Source organism: Triticum dicoccoides, chromosome 5B, assembly GCF_002162155.2.
Source record: "Triticum dicoccoides isolate Atlit2015 ecotype Zavitan chromosome 5B, WEW_v2.0, whole genome shotgun sequence".
In the NCBI taxonomy this organism is placed as follows: domain Eukaryota; kingdom Viridiplantae; phylum Streptophyta; class Magnoliopsida; order Poales; family Poaceae; genus Triticum; species Triticum dicoccoides.
In genome coordinates, this window is record NC_041389.1 from 609,910,457 (window position 1) to 609,931,204 (window position 20,748).

Consider the following 20,748-nt stretch of genomic DNA (forward strand, 5'->3'; position numbering starts at 1 on the left):
ACATTAAAAGACTGAGCATGGGTTGGTCGATCAAACAAATTAACTCCATGAGGGTTAATCCATGATTCTTATTTTTACTTTTGAAAAGGCGGATAAGTCCTTCCTCTGCATCGGACAATGCACAAAACTATATATTATTCATTATTCAAAATCCAGTTGTTTAACAAATTCGACCCAGAAATAAAGACCCCAAGGCTCCATGCCTCAGAACTGTAACTCCAGCAGATAACCAGTAACCCTATGGTAAAATACTGAAACAAAACGAGAAATATACAGCTCCTAAGCAAGGCCCTCAAGAATAACTCGCCGCATGTGAACCGATGATGAAGAGTCCAACCCTAGGTTGGTCTCGAAATTTTCATCCCCAATAGAAAGCTTCAAGCCAGCACCTTTAGCAAGGAAATGCTTTTTTGTCAATTATTTATCAAGAAAGTAACAAGGGTTCTTATCAAATCCGCCACCTTTAGCAAGGAAATGCTTTTTTGTCAATTATTTATCAAGAAAACAACAAGGGTTCTTATCAAATCCACCATAAAATTAGAAGAGCATAAAGTGACGCAGGCGCGCATTAACATAGTCTGATAAGAGATCTAGTGTTTCCACCAGAGTGCGCATGGTCATCATTGAAGCCGCCTCTACCATCATCACTTGCCCGGCTACCGACACCTCGCTAGCCGGATACCGTGGGTAGAGATACCGAAAGACAAAGCCCTCTCATACCGCCTTGCCTCCAGTCACTTTCGCACCACCTTCAATCCAACAACAACAGGCAAAATAGTGCATCACCTGCCAACAGCAGACACGACTTGACGTCTCCGCATGAGACGTCGTGCATATCACTCTTTAGCGACTTCACCTGCCTGCAACAAGCATGACTCGACGCCTTTGAAGGGGATGGCGGTGTCACCTGTCGAACCGCGTCAAACTCGACTTGTTGATGGAGGGTGTATCCCATATGTCACCAGCCTCGAAAAGGTCATCACCACCTCGAGATCCAGCCTCTATGTCGTCCATACGACGGACGACACCTCCATCGAAGAATCAGGACCGCTGCCCCAAATGTCACCTCCTGCGCCACTGACATGGACGAATCCGCACCGCTGCTGCCACCCGGGTCGCTACCAGTGCACATGCAGACATGCCTCCCTGGGTGTGACTTCATGACCTCCCCCATTGCGAGTAGTCAAGCACCTCGTCCTCCCTAGCCACTAGCCGACTCAAAACATCCACAGCATCATGGGTCCTCTGACCCTATTTAATCATAGCACAACATACACGATCAAAGACATGGAAAGGCTCTGTTTACAGGGATGTCGGTGCATGATCAGTCATGCAACGCTACATCCAAGCGGTGGAGACGCACGACCACCTCCATAGCTTCGGTGTAGGCGGGGCATCACAGTGAGGGCGATGGGGATGATTATAGTGGCTAAACAGTGGTAACATGGGTAGTGGTCTGATCCTCTGATTGATCGGGAAAAATTAAGGGCAAGGGCTAGCCTTCCCAGTCCCATTTTGTTGAGTTTTACACCTTGCATTAAGTTGGCTTGTTGGATTTTAGACTATTTTTCATTTTGTAGGTGTAAATCGTGTTGGAGACCAAACTCATGTACACCCGATCAACAGTAAATTAAAAATAGTTAAAGAAAATAGCAAATTCTGGATTCTTATTTTTGCATCGAAGATGCTCAGATGTGCAAGGAGCATGCAAATTTGCGGTGTTTGGACATTTGCAGCCCAAACGGTGTGTCTTTTCAAAGTTTCTTTCACAACCAAATTGTGCTTTTTCTGTCACAACCTCCTCAAATGTTCAAATATCACAAATTGTTGCAGGCACATCACGCATTCGAGCATCTTGGGGGCCAAAAGGTCCCAATTTTTAAATATTTTTCTGCTATTTTAAATAATTTTACTGTTCATGCCCAGGTGCAGATGCATCTGGACCATATTGCTGCACTCATTATTTTAGTAGATTTTTTTGAAAAGGAGGTTGAAGCCCCCAACATCTGCATCATTGTGATGCACACAAACATTTTTGTTGATTACTAAACAGAGTATAAAACAAATCAACCACGACGAAACTATTACAAGATATGAAATAAACACTTACGACAAAGTCCACTTCTCCCATAGAAACATCTTTAAGAAAAATAAACAGCATCGCTCTAGTCGCCGCCAAAGATGACCTGGACAAGGATTTTCATCCTGGTTGCCGAGACCAACCAATGAAAATCAGTACAATAAGTTGAAGGCGCCTTCAACAAGTTGAGGCCAAATTTCGGCGTTGTTGTGCCCGACCAAGAAAGGTGAGGACAAGTGTTTATACTCCAGACATAAAGCGGCGTTCTAATCATCATTTTGACAAGTGTCTACCAGAATATCATTGACATTTCATTCTACTACTAGTTCATGGTCAGGAGAAGCTTTCATTTTTACGAAGCATCTCCAACGGGCTAATTTGCCCAGTGTGAAAGGAAGTTTGATGGTGCTAGGTCGCTTCTACAGTTTCCCTAATACCACTCATCCCAAATATGCGCTTCCTGAAATGGCAGTAAGACTGGGTATTTTGGCGAGGGCATGGAGACTCTCATGGCATGATAGTGTACAAGCTAGCTACCAAATAGTATGAACAAAGAATGGATAGGTCGGAAGTGAACCTTGCTACCAAATAGTATGACTAAGAATGAATAGGTCGGAAGTGAACCTTGCAATAGGTTTATGGTTGTATATCAAGAATATGAGACTGTGAGTGGGCAGATGTCATAAATTACCTCCAACTATAAATAAGATTGAATGAGTTAACATGGGTTGGTTCATGAAATAAATCAAATCCAAGAGCAGGTATAGCCCACAAGATGGCCCATGGAAGTTATTTCATCATGTGCATTATGCTGAGCTGGGAATCTGCAAATCAGTACCAAAAGCATGGCCTTACTTAGCATCACGCCCGGATTTGATTGGGTGTTGTGAAATTCCACTCTCTGTTAGGCACGTCGTCATCCCGAGTTGGAAGCGTACAAAACATAGCTAAATGGTAGCATGAATTTGCAATGCAACTGAGTTGGTAGCGGAAAATAAAATAGAGATATGGTGTTTAACATGGTGGAACAAAAACCTTACATTGTAAAAACAAGAAATACTAATTATTTTTTGCTAACATTGGTCGTTGTTTAATTGCAAACTTCAAAAAGGGATTTTTTGCAATTTTTTGTTGTTAGATCGCGAGATCTTATGGGATTCACCTCTAGCCTACCCCAACTTGTTTGGGACTAAAGGCTTTGTTGTTGTTGTTGTTGTTGTTGTTGTTGTTGTTTCATTGTTAGCGTGGCAAGCTGGCAACCAATTCTAAGGGGTCCCAATATTAACAGAGGAGAGATGGTATATATCGCACTTAGTGCTATCAAATGTGTCTAAGCAATAGGTATGACGACATCCCTTGTGTATCAAGCAGATTGTAGGGTCATGAAACCTCGGCTTAAAACCAGCTAGGAGTATAGCAACAATAAACCTCGGCTTAATAACTATGGCAAGTAGCTTGCCGTTAGTTCGATGTATTGGTGTTGGTGCCTTTTACTTACTGTCCTACGTGTAAACAGAGGCCAGTTGCATCTTTTTTCACCTTGATGGTCTCTTTTTTTCATTCTTCACGAGTCACCGGTTGTTCTAACTTACAGGAGGAACAACATGAACAAGAGGAAAATACACTGGCACTCTTGCGGTACTTTAGAATTATGGGGATGCAAAGGAACGCAAACGTTCTTTTTATTTTCTTGAGTGCAGGCAACAAAGAGTGGTTAAACATGTAAACATGGTCACTGATGGCCGCAAGAAAATATACATGTGTGTATTGTTGAACTAACCTCCTTCATAAAGGGGCAATGAAGATAATTTCATATGGAACGATTTTGTTATGTGGTACGTATGTGGGCTTGAAGTACAGATATGAGCTCGTGCCTCACTTATTTTTTTGTACCCCTCGAGGGTTCTGAATGAGTATGGGTACATCAGATATTCTCTTTTACTTGAGAGATGATTATCGTGTCTTCCATTCTACATGCCCTTTGTGTAGTCTTCTTATTTTAGTTTAGACACACTAGCTAACTGCATATGCGTTGCAAGAGGGGCATACATATTTTAGTGGTTCAACAGCAGTCGTGAGTCGTGACACATATGCCTTCACCCATCATCACCGCCTCCCCAATCCAATATCACCAGAAGAGACTTATAATATATTACTACATCGCAAAAAATATATAAAGTGTAATCATGTCATAAATGCTTCCTATGAATGAAGGATTAGTTTGCATATTACTGCGAGATCCTAAGAATTCGGGATAGGCACGGCTGAAAATACAGGTAAGCAAATTGAGGGAGAGAATGAGTAGGTTAAGGAAAGGGAAGTGCCGATTTGATTTAAATTACTCCAAGTTACTATGTGTACCTTATTTTTGTTTTGAGGGAATGAATAGGGCAAGGAAATGAAAGAACCAATTTGATTTAGATTATTTCAAATAGGGGAGCTTGGAGTTAAAACAAAAACAACATGTAGGGATGGAAGTGATGGAAGCGAACAGACATGTCAAGTCTTCTTTAACAGAAGAGATATGGGTAGAGCAATAGACTCCGCTCGAAGGTGATCATCAATTGCTACTCGGTGAGAGTGAATTGCAGAAAACATCGACATTGAAGGCTAGGGTTGCAGAAACCACATTTCTATAGTTTTGTGCCAAAAACCACTAATTCTAAGCCTATTTTTTTGTAAAAAAACACTAGTAGATGGTTTAGAATGTTTTAAGCATGATTATGACATGTGGGTCCCGCTAGGAAGGGTGACGTGGCAAACAAAAAGGCAATTACATCCTGATATGATTTTATTTTGCAAAATGACCCCTGAGAAAAAAAGCAATCAGGTACTGAGTTTCTTCATCTCCCACCGGTTCGATGGCAGACGCTGGCGGACACTCCCTCCGATGGTCGCCGCCGCAGTCGTTGGTCTGGCAGCCCTACGGCCTATAGGAGGAGGGCAGTGGGGGGACTCACCATAGGAGGAGTGTAGGACGCCACCGCGGCCGGTAGGAGTAGTGCATGCGAGGGCGAGCCCTCTCGGTGAGGCCCGCTCCAGTAGGTCGACACACGCGAGGACGGGCCCTCTCGGCTAGGCGGCAGCGACCAGTGAGCGTGGCGGGTGGGCGGCGGCGTCGTTAGGCTCAAGCGGGTTGAGCATGTGTAGGATCAAAAGTATGTCTAGAGGAGGGGTGATTAGACTACTTGACCAAATAAAAGCTTAGCATTTTACCAATTTTAATTCTTGGCAGATTTTAGCAATTTAGCACAAGTCAAGCAATCACAATACAATTCAAGCAAGGATGCAAAGAGTATATGAGCAGCGGAAAGTAAAGCATGCAACTTGCAAGAAAGTAAATGGGAGGAGTTTGGAGGGAGCAAACGCAATGTTCACACGGAGATTTTTGGCATGCTTCTGATAGGTGGTACTATCGTACATCCATGTTGATGGAGACTTCAACCCACGAAGGGTAACGGTTGCGCCAGTCCACGGAGGGCTCCACCCACGAAGGGTCCACGAAGAAGCAACCTTGTCTATCCCACCATGGCCATCGCCCATAAAGGACTTGCCTCACTTGGGTAGATCTTCACGAAGTAGGTGATCTCCTCTCCCTTACAAACTCCTTGGTTCAACTCCACAATCTTGACGGAGGCTCCAAAGTGACACCTAACCAATCTAGGAGACAGCACTCTCGAAAAGGTAATAGATGGTGTGTTGATGATGAACTCCTTGCTCTTGTGCTTCAAATGATAGTCTCCCCAACACTCAACTCTCTCTCATAGATTTGGCTATGGTGGAAAGATGATTTGAGTGGAAAGCAACTTGGGGAAGGCTAGAGATCAAGATTCTTGTGGTTGGAATGGAATGTCTTGGTCTCAACACATGAGTAGGTGGTTCTCTCTCAGAAAATGAATGTTAGAAGTGTAGGCATGTTCTGATGGCTCTCTCCACGAATGAAGAATGGGTGGAGGGGTATATATAGCCTCCACACAAAATCTAACCGTTACACACAGATTCCCAAACTCGGTGAGAACGAATGGTAAAACTCGGTCAGACCGATTCAGGTCAAAATATGAACATTAGGATTTTTGGTGGGACCGATACAATTAACTCGGTGGGACCGATGCGCTACGGTTAGGGCATAATGTAATCTTGGTGTGACCGGTCACATGAACTCGGAGGGACCGATTTCAGTAATAGGCACATAGAGAGTTGGTCAGGCAAACTCGGTGGGACCGATTCGCTCATTTCGGTGAGACAGAAACGTTACGAAAAGGAAACAGTGCATTTGCATTGCAAACTCGGTGGGGCTGATCGCTCATTTCGGTGAGACCGAAACGTTATGACAGGAAACAGAGAATTTGCAATCCCATCTCGGTGAGACCGAGATCCCTATCCGTGTAACTGAAGTGGTTAGGGTTTGTGGCAGTGGCTATGTCAAATCAACTCGGTGGAGCCGAATATATCAAATCGGTGGGGCCGAGTTTGACTTTTAGGTTTAGGACATATGTGGATATGAGATAGTGGTTGAGGGTTTTGGAGCATATCACTAAGCATTTTGAGCAAGTAACCCATTAAGCAACACCTCATCCCGTTTTAATAGTATTAGCTTTCCTATGGACTCAATGTGATCTTGGATCACTAAAAAGAAAAAGGTAGAGTCTTGAGCTTGTTGCCAATATGTGTCCTTAGCATTTTGAGGGGTCCACATCTCTAGTCCATGCCATGCCAATCATTGAACTTTCTGAAATGACAATCTTGAAAGAGCATTAGTTCAATGGGCTATATGTTGTTAAGAATTACCAAAACCACCCAGGGATTAGTGGCACTTTTAATCTCCCCCTTTTTGGTAATTGATGACAACATATAGATCAAAGCTTCGATAAATTATGATAAGAATGAAATACATCGTCGCTTTGAGAAGTATGTGATAAGCAAGAGCTCCCGCTAAATTTGTGCATTATTTAAAAATTTGCTTTTGAATGCAAATGCACAACCAATTAGGATCATGGGTTACTCTTCCATGTCACATACATCTTGGTGGAGCGCTCAAAATGATAGAAATAAGAACAAGCACTCATCACCAAGGCAAAGGTGAATGATCATACATAAAGGATAGATAATATCATCAACCAAGCACAAGCATTAAGCAGGATACGATCAAACACATGACCATACAAAGTATCTCACACACATAGACATAAAGTATCAACCAAGCAAAGCAAAGCAAATAAGTAGCAAAAGAAGAAAAGCTCTCTCTCTCTCTCTCCTCTGAAGCCTATGATCTATACACTTTCTCCCCCTTTGGAAACAAGTTACCAAAAAGCTTGAAAATGCATAGTGCTATGCGGCTCTCTAGGCTTAATCTTCGGGAGGAGGTGTTGAGTGGATTCCAAGGATGAAAGCATATGTAGAAGTTGATGGAACTGGTGGAGTTGCCACTGGAGGGGCAACTGGAGCTGTGGCTGCAGGTGCTGATGCTGTAGCTCTAGTGTCAGGCACTAGCACTGCTGCAGACCTCTGTGCCCTAGGCACTCTGTGAAACACTTCAGTAGTTGCTTCCCCTTCCTCTCTTCTACTTCTTCCTGGAGCTCCTCAACTGTTGTTTGAATCTCTGTCACCTTCAAGTCAAGATTATAGAATTTTGTCTCAATGATCCTCTCCAAGCTCTCCTGGTTCTGAGTCAGGGTGGCCAATCCTTTCTCAATTCTCAAGGTTGCTTGAATAAGATATCCAAGTTGGTCTTGCTTTGACTTGAGGAACACTTGTGAAGCTTCTTCAGCACTTGGCATATTTGCTGCCTTCTCAGCTTTAGCTTTTTGTCTCTTCTCTTAAGCCTCTAGAGATGTTGGATCTTCAGCAGTCATGACAACAGTGTTGTCCTCAAAATCAAGCTTCAAGGGCAAATGCTCTTTGTCCAACAAATATACTCCTTTGGGCATCTTGGAGTTAATCAGCATCTATATGTGTGGAGCATACCCACATGACCTCTTTTGGTCAGCAGTTGTTCTCTGATTGTCTCAACAATCAAACTCATGACTTTGAATCTCTGGGGCAAATCAAAGAGCTGAAGCATATTAATGGAATGGCCTCTGATCACATGTGATCTCCTGATTTTGGTAACAAGGTGTGCCTCAAAATAGTGTTCATTGTAGGACCTTGACTTGGAGCTTCTTTCCTTGCTTCTACTCTTGTAGAATTTGTTGAAGTTCTTCACCATTAAGCTCAATTCTTCATTGAAGGCTTGTTTCTCACTTGATGATGTAGGAGCATCACATGAGGCTTTGTAAGCACCACTAGAGTTGTTGCGAAGCTCTTCTTTATCCTTGACTGACATCTCATGAGCAACAATTCTTCCAATGACTTGGGTTGCCTTGAGATCTTTGTAGTTTGGCATCATTTGGATCAAAGTGCACGCGGTATCATATTTTCCATCCAAGGCTCTCAAGATCTTTTTGATGATGAATTTGTTGGTCATCTCTTCACTTCCTAAGCCGGCAATCTCATTTGTGATGAGGCAAGACTAGAGTACATTTCAGCGACACCTTCACCATCCTTCATTTTGAACTTGTCAAGTTGACTTTGAAGCACATCCAACTTGGATTCCTTGACGGAGTCGGTACCTTCGTGCATATCAATCAAAGTATCCCAAATTTCCTTTGCATTCTCAAGACGGCTAATTTTGTTGAATTCTTGGGGCACAAACCGTTGAAGAGGATATCGTAAGCTTGAGCATTGTATTGCAACATCTTCAATTCTTCTGCGGTAGATTCACGATTCGGTTCTCTCCCATCGAAGAATTCACCTTGCAAACCAATACACACAATGGCCCAAACGGCGGGGTTATGTCCAAGAATATGCATTTTCATCTTATGTTTCCAACTAGCAAAATTAGTACCATCAAAGTAAGGACCTCTACGGTGGTAATTTCCCTTGCTAGACGCCATACTCTCCTAGGTTGTGAAACCAAGGCTATGATCACCAAAGCTATGGAAATCAAGGCAAATGGAGACCAAAGCTCTGATACCACTTGTAGGATCGAAAGTATGTCTAGAGGGGGGTGATTAGACTAATTGACCCAATAAAAGCTTAGCCTTTTCCCAATTTTAATTCTTGGCAGATTTTAGCAATTTAGCACAAGTCAAGCAATCACAATACAATTCAAGCAAGGATGCAAAGAGTATATGAGCAGCGGAAAGTAAAGCATGCAACTTGCAAGAAAGTAAACGGGAGGAGTTTGGAGGGAGCAAACGCAATGTTGACACGGAGATTTTTGGTGTGCTTCCGATAGGTGGTACTATCATACATCCACATTGATGGAGACTTCAACCCATGAAGGGTAACGGTTGCGCGAGTCCACTGAGGGCTCCACCCACGAAGGGTCCATGAAGAAGAAAACTTGTCTATCCCACCATGGCCATCACCCACAAAGGACTTGCCTCACTTGGGTAGATCTTCACGAAGTAGGCGATCCCCTTGCCCTTACAAACTCCTTGGTTCAACTCCACAATCTTGACAGAGGCTCCCAAGTGACGCCTAACCAATCTAGGAGACACCACTCTCCAAAAGGTAATAGATGGTGTGTTGATGATGAACTCCTTGCTCGTGTACTTCAAATGATAGTCTCCCCAACACTCAACTCTCTCTCACAGATTTGGCTATGGTGGAAATATGATTTGAGTGGAAAGCAACTCGGGGAAGGCTGGATATCAAGATTCTTGTGGTTGGAATGGAATGTCTTGGTCTCAACACATGAGTAGGTGGTTCTCTCTCAGAAAATGAATGCTGGAAGTGTAGGCACATTCTGGTGGCTCTCTCCATGAATGAAGAATGGGTGGAGGGGTATATATAGCCTCCACACAAAATCTAACCATTACACACAGATTCCCAAACTCGGTGAGACCGAATGGTAAAACTTGGTCACACCGATTCAGGTCAAAATATGAACGTTAGGATTTTCGGTGGGACCGATGCGCTAGGGTTAGGGCATAACGTAATCTCGGTGTGACCGATCACATGAACTCGATGGGACCGATTTCAGTAATAGGCACATAGAGAGTTGGTCAGGCAAACTTGATGGGACTGATTCGCTCATTTCGGTGAGACCGAAACATCACGAAAAGGAAACAGTGAATTTGCACTGCAAACTCGGTGGGACCGATCGCCCATTTCGGTGAGACCGAAACGTTACGAAGGGAAACAGAGAATTTGCAATCCCATCTCAGTGAGACCGAGATCCCTATCGGTGTAACCGAACTGATTAGGGTTTGTGGCAGTGGCTATATCAAATCAACTCGGTGGAGCAGGATATATCAAATCGGTGGGGCTGAGTTTGAATTTTAGGTTTAGGACATACGTGGATATGAGATGGTGGTTGAGGGTTTTGGAGCATATCACTAAGCATTTTGAGTAACCCATTAAGCAACACCTCGTCCCCTTTTAATAGTATTGGCTTTCCTATGGACTCAATGTGATCTTGGATCACTAAAAAGAAAAAGGTAGAGTCTTGAGCTTGTCGCCAATATGTGTCCTTAGCATTCTAAGGGGTCCACATCTCTAGTCCATGCCATGCCAATCATTGAACTTTCTGAAATGATCATCTTAAAAGAGCATTAGTTCAATGAGCTATATGTTGTTAAGAATTACCAAAGGCATCCAGGGATTAGCTGCACTTTCAGCATGGCGCGGGCGTGGGGGCTTCTGCTGTTGCTCGTGGCCTAGCCAGCGCAGAGGAGGCGCGAGTGTTGGTGGGGTAGTCGTCGGGGATGGCCTGGCCGGCCGAGGTGCGGGGCGTGGCCGCGACGACGACTTGACCTCGACCCCCGCTCGTCGGCGGCACTACTCGAGCAGGTCCAAGGCGAGGCGCACACGAGTAGAGGAGCTCCTGCAGGGCTGCAGTCCCAGGGCACGGGCGCGAGCAAGCGGCAGCGCCGCCAGAGGGAGGCTGGGGCAGCCCGCTGCCCAGTCTTGTCGGCGCGGAAGAAAGTGGTGGCGCTGGTTCAGGTGGTTGCGACTCGCGGCCTTGTCCTCTTTTTTCCCCTTTTTTCTTTTGAAAAGATGACCTTATCTTCTTTATTTTTTACAATTTAGTCTACACTAGTTTGTCTATTTGCGATCCGTTATTTCATACCACGTCGCCCTGTCCAGCGGGTCCCACTTGTCATAAACGAGCTTAAATCGAGCAAATCGGACGACTAGTGTTTTTTGCAAAAACAAATAGCCTCATAATTAGTGGTTTTTAGCACAAAATCATAGAAGTGTGGTTTCTACAACTCTTGCCTTCAATGTCATTGTTTTCTGCAATTCACTCACTGGGTGGAGCACGAACTTATATCATGCTCTACACTGTAACAGCTGAGATTAAGTGCTTTTCAGCTCAGTGTGAGCTCATTCATTCAGATTTTAGAGTTCCTAGTATATTTAGAGCGTGTTCGGATCCCCTCCACTCCTCCAATTCCTTGACTCTGCTCCGCGCTCCTGCTTTACTAGCTCTACACGCTAAATCTTGATTAGACAATACATTCGGCAACTAGGTTCACTCCACTCTGCTCTATACACTCACAGTGCTAAATCTTGATTAGACAATACGTTCGGCAACCTGCCACCCAATCCACACGTGCACCGCACCCCGCCGCCCATCCACCTACCCCACAGAAAACATGGCTGGATTCCACAGCCGCCGCCACTCCCCGCCGCCCAACCGCAGCGCGTGGCCGGCAGATCTACACAGTAGCGCCTCCGCCTCCTCCTCCTACGCCTGCAGCGCCTCCTCATCCCGTGCAGGTGGTCCCTCCTCCCGCACCATCCCCAACATCTCACCGCCCCGGTCGCGAGTGCCGAGGTACCATAGTGCGGAAACACCAATGGGGGATGTGGGTGGCGGAAATCTACGACCGCGACACCGGGTTTCTCACTTGGTGCGCTAAGCGGTCCACAAAATGCAATGCATGTGCATATTTCTCATATATGATTTCCCGCATAACCAATTTTGGGAGGAAGTAAAAGTTCACAGAATCCAAATTTGTCACAAGTTCAAATGTCTGAGCGCAAGAAAGTTATCAATTCTTCACTGGCCCAAATGGTGAGCTATAACGTAAGCAACATTACCACATGTTCAAAATTTAACAGGTTCTCACAAAACCACAAACTGAGGGCGCACACGATCAAATTTACGGCAGTTTTACATATCTCACGTAGAATTATTTTCACAATTCTCACAGTTTGGCACTAAGTGGCAAGGAACAAAAGAATGAGTTTGCACATGAGAATGGGAATCGGCTGGATTGCCGAAAATATGGATGTTTAGTTGTGGTGTCATCGTAATCCTGTAATCCACATAATCATCATCAATTGACCCAGACCTGCTTGAGGTTTGCTGGAACCTGACAATGTAGTCCCATCCTCAACAGGCTGAAGGATAGATATAAGGGAAAAAGTAGAAATTAAAAAGCTGACAAGAATGAAATGAATCTGAAGCATGGAAGGTAAACAAGCAGACCATCAAAGCAAATTGTGTCGTGACATTTTGCCAGTCACACAACAAAAAAGTACAGTAGGATAATGAAGTACGAGAAAACTAAGTTCTATTAAGAACTGAACAATGCCAGGTTCGTTCCGAATAAAGACAACAAATTCAAAACTTCGCTGACACCCATTAGACTGCAAGAGGCCAAAAGCTCTCTAGCCAACCACCTAGCCAACATCTAGTACAAAATAATTATCCATAACCTGGCTCTTATACCAACTTGTCACACCCAATATGCGACACTATTCGAGAGGAAATCGAAGGTCCCACCGAAGATAGAAGCGCATATTGAAGACGCTTTGCAAGGTGGATATCATTACATCATACCATTACATAATTAATGAGATACATACAAGGCATACCAATGACACACCAATACATCAAACATTATTCAAAAGAGCAACATCCGTCTAAGGATGAAACTCAAACGACATCCTCCCTGCTAGCCAGGCTGTCGACCAGGAACATATCCCCTGATCGAAGAAGAAGAAGCAGAAGAAGAACTCCAAACAAGCAAACATAGCTCTCACGTCATGTCATCGCATTACCTGTACCTGCAACTGTTGGTGTAGTAATCTGTGAGCCACGAGGACTCAGAAATCTCATTACCATGGGTATCAAGACCAATAAAGCTTAATGGGTATGGAATGGATAAGTGGTAAGGTTACAGCAAGCGATTAAGCATTGTATGGTGGCCAACTTACGAGTACAAGAATAAGATGAGAAACTACGCAAACGGTCGCAAAACAGTAATGATCAAGAAGTGATCCTGAACTATTTACGTTCAAACATAACCCCGCCGTGTTCTCTTCTCAAACTGAAAAGAGACGTTCACGGTCACGCACACGGTTGATGTATTTTAATTCGGATCTGGTGTCAAGTTCTCTACAACCGGATATTAAAAACTCACATCTGCCACATAACCGCGGGCACGGCTTTCGGAAGTTTAAACCCTGCAGGGGTGTCCCAACTTAGCCCATGACAAGCTCTCACGATCAACGGAGAAAAGTCATCCTCCCGGAACAACCCGATTAAGCTCGAAATCTCGATTTACAAGACATTTCGACAATGGTAAAACAAGTCCAGCAAGACTTCCCGATGTGCCGACACCCTGATAGTAGCCGCGCGTATCTCGTCTCGAGCCACGATGGATGAGCTATGGTTACAGCATCCAAATACCCCAAGTTGCCAAGGGGCGGTGCCGCAAGCTGCTCTAGTTTGGGACCAACACCATCAGCACTGCCCCATGTATTATGTTAAATTACTCCTCGGATAGCGCTAACTCCCTATGCATCAAATTTAATATCATGTTTATTATGTTGAGAAAATGGTAAAATCAATGTTGAGCCTTGTTGGAAGAGTTTTATTCAAAGCAAACTGTCAAGGGGGGGCCCATAAACCCCGACCGTGTTAGGAACACAAAATCAAGGAACATACAACCGGTATGACAAAAACTAGGGCGGCAAGAGTGAAACAAAACACCAGGCAAAAGGCCGAGCCTTCCACCTTTACCAAGTATATATGTGCATTAATTAAATAAAAGATATTGTGATATCCCATGATATCCATGTCCCAACATGGAACAACCTGCAACTGCACCTGCAACTAGCAACACTATAAAAAGGGCGGAGCAAAGTGGTAACATAGCCAAACAACGGTTTGCTAAAAGGTGGAAAAGGTTAGAGCCTAACATGAAAATTTGGGAGGCTTGATAAACAAGTGATAGGCAGCACGACATAGCGATAGCATCGAGACAACTAGCAAAGCAAAGATAGTAGTGGTATCCAAAGAACGGTCATCTTGCCTCAAATCCCGCTAGGAAGAAGACCGAGTCCATGAAGAAGATGAACGGGTGTAGTCGAATGAATCCTCACAATCGCAAACGTTACCGGCAACTATCAAGAAGAGGAACAACCGGAAAGAAGCAAACAACATAGTAAACAATCATCACATAAACATGACATGATGCATAATCAAGTATGATGCATGTCCGGTTTAATGATTCATGGCATGGCAAAGTGCAACAAATAATACTACAAATTAAGTGGAGCTCAATATGCAACGAGTTGCATATTGACGAAACACCACATCCAAATATTTAGTTAACTCTCGTTTATGTACTCAACAATATTAAAGGTTGGTTAACATGGCAAGAAGTGAAGCATAATTAAACTACCTATCTAGGCAAGTTTAAATGAGGCTGAAAACAACAAACAACAATTCCGACAAATGTCCACATGGCATTTAGCAATTTAATGCAAACAATAATTTTAAACATTTTAAATGTTGTTATCATGCAATTTTATGAAAATGTTAACATGAGCATGTTACGAAGCATTTGGTCATCATGGCGAAATGAAAGGGGTGCTACGGCAACGATAACGGAAATGGTGCCACGGCAACATTCCGATGATCCAACAACTCATCGAGATGTCGATGCAAAAGAAAGTATGGATGTACAGAACATGCAAAAGATGGTGAGGTGATCCCGACAACCGGGTTCCCACGAGTCGACGGCATGAAAAACGAGAAGGAACTTGCAATGACGCATCGCCGTGTGTAGTCGTACTCGGTGTTACATATAGTCGAACTTGAGGTGGTCTTGGCGTCGGACAGAATCATGGCGAGGTTCAGCTGCTACCCCACGTCCATGAAAACGAAGCTCGGGCAAGGAGTCGAAGCAACAAGCAGGGAAGGCGGGAGCAGAGGAGCGGCCGAGCCAGCGGCTCGAAGCTCCGGGACGAGCTGGCTCGGCCGCTCCGGGACGACGCAGTGATGGGGAACCCGTTCCGGATGGGCGGAGTTTTGGCGGCACAGGTAGGTAGAGAAGGGCTTGATCTGGGTGAGCCAAAATTGGTGAAAGAAGTTGTTGGCGTGGGGATTTGATCCCTGGTTGCCTGGGTACAGGTCTGTGGTAATATAATTAGATTGTTCCAGGGCTCTCACAGTATTTAGTACAAAGTTATAAACCAACAAAAAATCAAGTGTTTTTTACAGCAGCGTGAAAAAGCAGGAGGCTCGCTGCACAGGATTTAGGAAGAAAACCTTATGGTTGAGATTCAAACGTGGTTACTCGAACATGCAGCCAGGTTCTGCAAACGAGTGCATGCCCAATCACACATTCCCTCTTTTTTCCTACATACAGACAAGCAATTCTAATCGTAGAGGAGATTCAAGGGAGAGAGGGACCGCCACCGCCTCCCTCAAACCTTACTGCCATCGAAGCTGTTCAGAGGAAACTTTGCTGATGGAAAGGCTGTGGTAGGGTTCATCAAAGGCGACACTACGTGAGAGGGGATGCCAGAAACAGATTTATGTTTTGGTAGCTGTAAGAAACAGCTGGCTCCACTCCGTGGAGTTAAAACGTTCGGAGCCGCTACCAAGGGTGACAGAAGAAAACCACAGCTAGACCATTCGGTGCCAGAACCCAAAATACCAACAGATGCAAACCAAAGTTTTGTAAAGCAACAAAATCTGAACAGGTAGACAGAAATAGGCAACCATTTGGCAAAAGCAGCAGAAACAAGATAACAAGTTGCAATCTAATAACTTGCATTTCACAACAAATCAGTCTCAGGGCACAGGAGTTTAGCCGAAGCAGGAATAGAAATACAGTAATTAAACGACAGACAGGATCATTGCTTGCCCGGGATATGAGTCTGCAGCAACAAAAGCAATGACCATGAACAAAAACCTTCTGCTAGATAGAAGCCTATTTCTTCTTGATGGCAGCCTTGGTAACCTTGGCGCCGGTGGGGTCCTTCTTCTCCACGCCCTTGATGACACCAACAGCAACCGTTTGTCTCATGTCACGCACAGCAAAGCGGCCAAGAGGAGGGTAGGTGGCGAAGGTCTCCACAACCATGGGCTTGGTGGGAATCATCTTCACGATACCAGCGTCACCGTTCTTCAGGAACTTGGGCAGCGCCTCCAGCTCCTTACCAGATCGCCTGTCGATCTTGGTCACCAGCTCAGCAAACTTCACAGCAATGTGGGAGGTGTGGCAGTCCAGCACTGGGGCGTAGCCGTTGCCAATCTGACCAGGGTGGTTCATGATGATGACCTGGGAGGTGAAGTTGGCTGCCTCCTTGGCAGGGTCATCCTTGGAGTTGGATGCAACAAACCCACGCTTCAGATCCTTAACAGCAACGTTCTTCACGTTGAAGCCAACATTGTCACCAGGAAGCGCCTCCAGGAGGGACTCATGGTGCATCTCAACGGACTTGACCTCAGTTGTCAGACCAGTGGGACCAAAGGTAACAACCATACCAGGCTTGATGACACCAGTCTCAACACGGCCAACAGGCACAGTTCCAATGCCACCAATCTTGTAAACGTCCTGAAGGGGAAGACGCAGGGGCTTGTCTGAGGGCCTCTTGGGCTCGTTGATCTGGTCAAGAGCCTCAAGAAGGGTAGGGCCCTTGTACCAGTCAAGGTTGGTGGACCTCTCAATCATGTTGTCACCCTCAAACCCCGAGATGGGAACAAAGGGAACCTTGTCAGGGTTGTAGCCGACCTTCTTCAGGTACGAAGAGACTTCCTTGACAATTTCCTCATAACGGGCCTTTGAGTACTTGGGAGTGGTGGCGTCCATCTGTAAAAGATAACCAGAGCAATCCCATCAGATAAACAAAATTATTGAAGCACTAGTATATATAAACAAATATGATAAAAAGCAAAAAATTATAGCACTCATGTGATGGAAGTTGCAGTAATGAGATAATGAGCCAAACAAACAGTTTATAACTTACAAATTAAGATACAATTAGAACTAGTCAAGTTGTGATACTAAATCACCCAGATTTGGCAACATGACAAAATTAATCAATTACAATGCAATTCAGCAGTACTTAAGCTGGGAATTAACCAAGTAACTCTGAGCATTCAGATCGAGCATGTAAAACAACACTACATATCTAAATTAGATAAAAGAAGGCAATCAACATGTAGTTAATCAATTACAATGCAACTCAGCAGGACTATTGAAGCTGGGCATTTACTAGGTAACTCTGAGAATTCACATCAAGCATGTAGAACAATATTACATATGTAAATTAGATAAAACAAGGCAATCAACATATATATTACAGATTAACCAGTCAGTGTTGCACGAAAATCAGAATTAGACAAACATCAAATCAGTTTACAGAATGTTTAGGCATTGGAAGTTGAATGGCAAGTATACCTTGTTACAGCAGCAGATCATCTGCTTCACTCCAAGAGTGAAAGCAAGGAGGGCATGCTCACGGGTCTGGCCATCCTTGGAGATACCAGCCTCAAAACCACCAGTGGTGGAGTCGATGATGAGCACAGCACAGTCAGCCTGAGAGGTACCAGTAATCATGTTCTTGATGAAGTCACGGTGACCAGGGGCATCAATGACGGTGCAGTAGTACTTGGTGGTCTCGAACTTCCACAGGGCAATATCAATGGTGATACCCCTCTCACGCTCGGCCTTCAGCTTGTCAAGCACCCAGGCGTACTTGAAAGACCTCTTGTTCATCTCAGCGGCTTCCTTCTCGAACCTCTCGATCACACGCTTGTCAATACCTCCAAGCTTGTAGATCAGATGGCCAGTGGTGGTCGACTTGCCAGAGTCGACATGGCCAATGACCACGATGTTGATGTGAGTCTTCTCCTTACCCATGGCTGAAGCTAGCAAACAGAAACATCAAGGTAAGCATGTGTTAGAAACAACAGATCCAAGTGAAGAAGTGTCAACAAAGTAATATCATGTCTATTTGTGAGGTTATCATATGAAACGACCATACAGGCAAGTAGAAGATGCGTTTAACGAGATGGAATTGCACTTGAAGCAATCAGACTGCAGGTACTTGCTAGATCTACGAATTACTGCGGTAATAGCGTAACAAAATTCACCATACAAGTACATGATGAAGTTCATGCTGTGAACTCTCATAGAGAACTCACAGATCCTACAGAACCAGAAGTACTACACGAATCCATCCAACAATACATGCAACAAAGCACGGACATGATTCAGGAACATCTCGCGAGACCAAATCGGTAAAGAAACAGTAAAAACCTACAGATCAAGGCCACGGCATGAGCCTACAGGTAGTCATCAGAATTAAAGACGAAAAAGGACATGCATCCGCGCATAGATGAACCTGCGGCTAGATCTACTCGCAGATTTACCGCTACTAAGGAGAGGCACCCGCGCGAAGCCGAACCAAGGACTCGGCTTCGAGAAAATCCGTCAAACCACGGACGAAATCGACGCGCATCACCGCAAAAAGAACCTAAAACTCGATCTACCGGCACGCTACAGCTGCTACACGGAGACATGGCCCGAGATCTGAAGCCATTCGAGACCACGGACAACGAATCGAAGCAGAGAAGGGGGGCGGATCGGGATGCTCACCTCCGAGGAAGGAGAAGGAACCGAGAGGAGGCGGCGGCGGGGATGGGGGGACTGAGAGGAGGGGCTCGGACGAGAGGAATGGCCCTATATATGGACAGCGATGGGCGCTAGGGTTTCTTCTCGGCCGTCGGATCCGGGTCCGATGGATGCCGACTTTAGGGAGGCGGCTGAGGGCGGTTTGCCTTTTCTTTTTCTCGCTGGTAAATAACGTGTAAAAAAGATGAAGATACATGCTGCTTTAATTGGCTGAAGCTATGGTCGCTTCCCCTTCCAAGCAAGGTTCGTCATTTCTTGTGGCGCATGGCTACAAATACCTTACCGCTGCGCATGGAGGTATGCATGTTGATACTCGATGTCTTATGTGTTTTCGTTTGAATGAGGAATTCATTAAGTGTAAGAGGGTTAAGGAAGTCTGGAGGAAAGCTCAGTTGGAGCATGTCAGATTGCAAATTATAAATTGTATTGATGCTTTCGGCTGTATGGAGAAAATTTTGAACCTCAATGATGAAGAAAAAATTAAATCATGCCTGCTCCTTTGGTGTTGGTGGCGTGAAAGGAATAGTGCAAATGCGGGAAATGAAATCAAACCTTCTGATGAAATCTGTCATTCTATTGACTATCTTTGTATGCAATTTTCGAAGGTAAAGAAAGAAGGGAGAATACATGAACATCAGCAGAAGGAAAGATGGTCCAGACCTCCACCGGAAATCTTGAAAATCAACACTGATGGTGCCTTCCTGAAGGAATCAAATTCTGGAGGTTGGGGCTTTGTTATCAAGAACAATTCTGGTACGGTAATAGCAGCTGGGGCAGGGAATTTGGAGCAAGTCTCGGATGCCCTTCATTCGGAGGCGTTGGCAATGTTGCATGCTGTTAACACAACCATCCAGATGGGTTGCCATCGAGTGATTGTCGAAACTAACTCTGTGCAACTGAAGATAGCGGTGAGCAATGAAGACTATGATCTTTCTGCATTAGGAGCTATCTTCAAAGATATTAAGTTTCAACTGAGAGTGGGTTTCAATGATGTAACTATTGTATCTTGTCCTCGGACTTGTAATTTAGTTGCGCATTGTTTAGCTGCGTATGGTACTAAATTAGAAGCTGGAAAATGCAAGATTTGGCTCGGCTAGTACCCAGAACTTGTAAAGGATGCTGTTGCTAGCGACTTGTCCAGCCCTTGTACTTAACGGAATGCATCGTGTTCCTTTCAAAAAAAATAATGTGTAATGCACGTTTTCTCAAAATGTATCAAAAGTTGTGGTCGGACAAATGATTTGTGGAAATATTGCACCGGATAAAAGAGTACATAGGGACAGGTTGTGTGATCATCCTTTGTAATCCCTCTTTTTGTTACGGGTCCATGTATTTTCAAACATAATTGATACTCTCTGCGTAAACTAATGTAAGATGATTCATACAAATATTCAATTCATCTCCGAGCTCATCTACACCCTGTAAACAGTAAATTCAAATAAAATGCTAGAAAAATTCAAAAAAATGGTGAAAAATGTTGAGTGCATGATAACCAAGCCAAATTTCAGCTCATTCAGACATCTGAGTAGTTCTCAGGAAAAAAATTAGCTCCAAACAGTGCAAAATAGTAAACTTTTTTACAAACCTCGAATTTGTCTTTTTTTGCTGAGAGCTCATCAGATGTTCAAATACGTTGAATTTTTATAGGGACATCACAAACTCACGCATCTTTCATCACAAAAAAATGGAATTTTTTTAATTTTTGTATTTTTAAAGATGTTTACATCTCTAAGTATT

General features: G+C 44.3%; 1 protein-coding gene across 2 annotated transcripts; it reads right to left on the reverse strand.

Annotated features, from left to right (window-relative positions):
- Positions 1–16,109: 16,109 nt before the first annotated feature.
- LOC119312029 (elongation factor 1-alpha) lies at positions 16,110–19,110 on the reverse strand. 2 transcript variants are annotated; one of them, XM_037587755.1, is made up of 3 exons: positions 18,976–19,110; positions 17,776–18,245; positions 16,110–17,184 (listed from the first exon to the last, which is right to left on the reverse strand). In XM_037587755.1, the coding sequence occupies exons 2-3, from the start codon at positions 18,235–18,237 to the stop codon at positions 16,303–16,305; spliced, it is 1,344 nt and encodes a 447-aa protein (XP_037443652.1). In that variant the 5' UTR covers positions 18,238–18,245; positions 18,976–19,110; the 3' UTR covers positions 16,110–16,302. The 2 variants fall into 2 exon arrangements, with proteins under 2 accessions (XP_037443652.1, XP_037443651.1); XM_037587754.1 differs by having other exon boundaries at positions 17,776–18,239; positions 18,976–19,086.
- Positions 19,111–20,748: the final 1,638 nt, after the last annotated feature.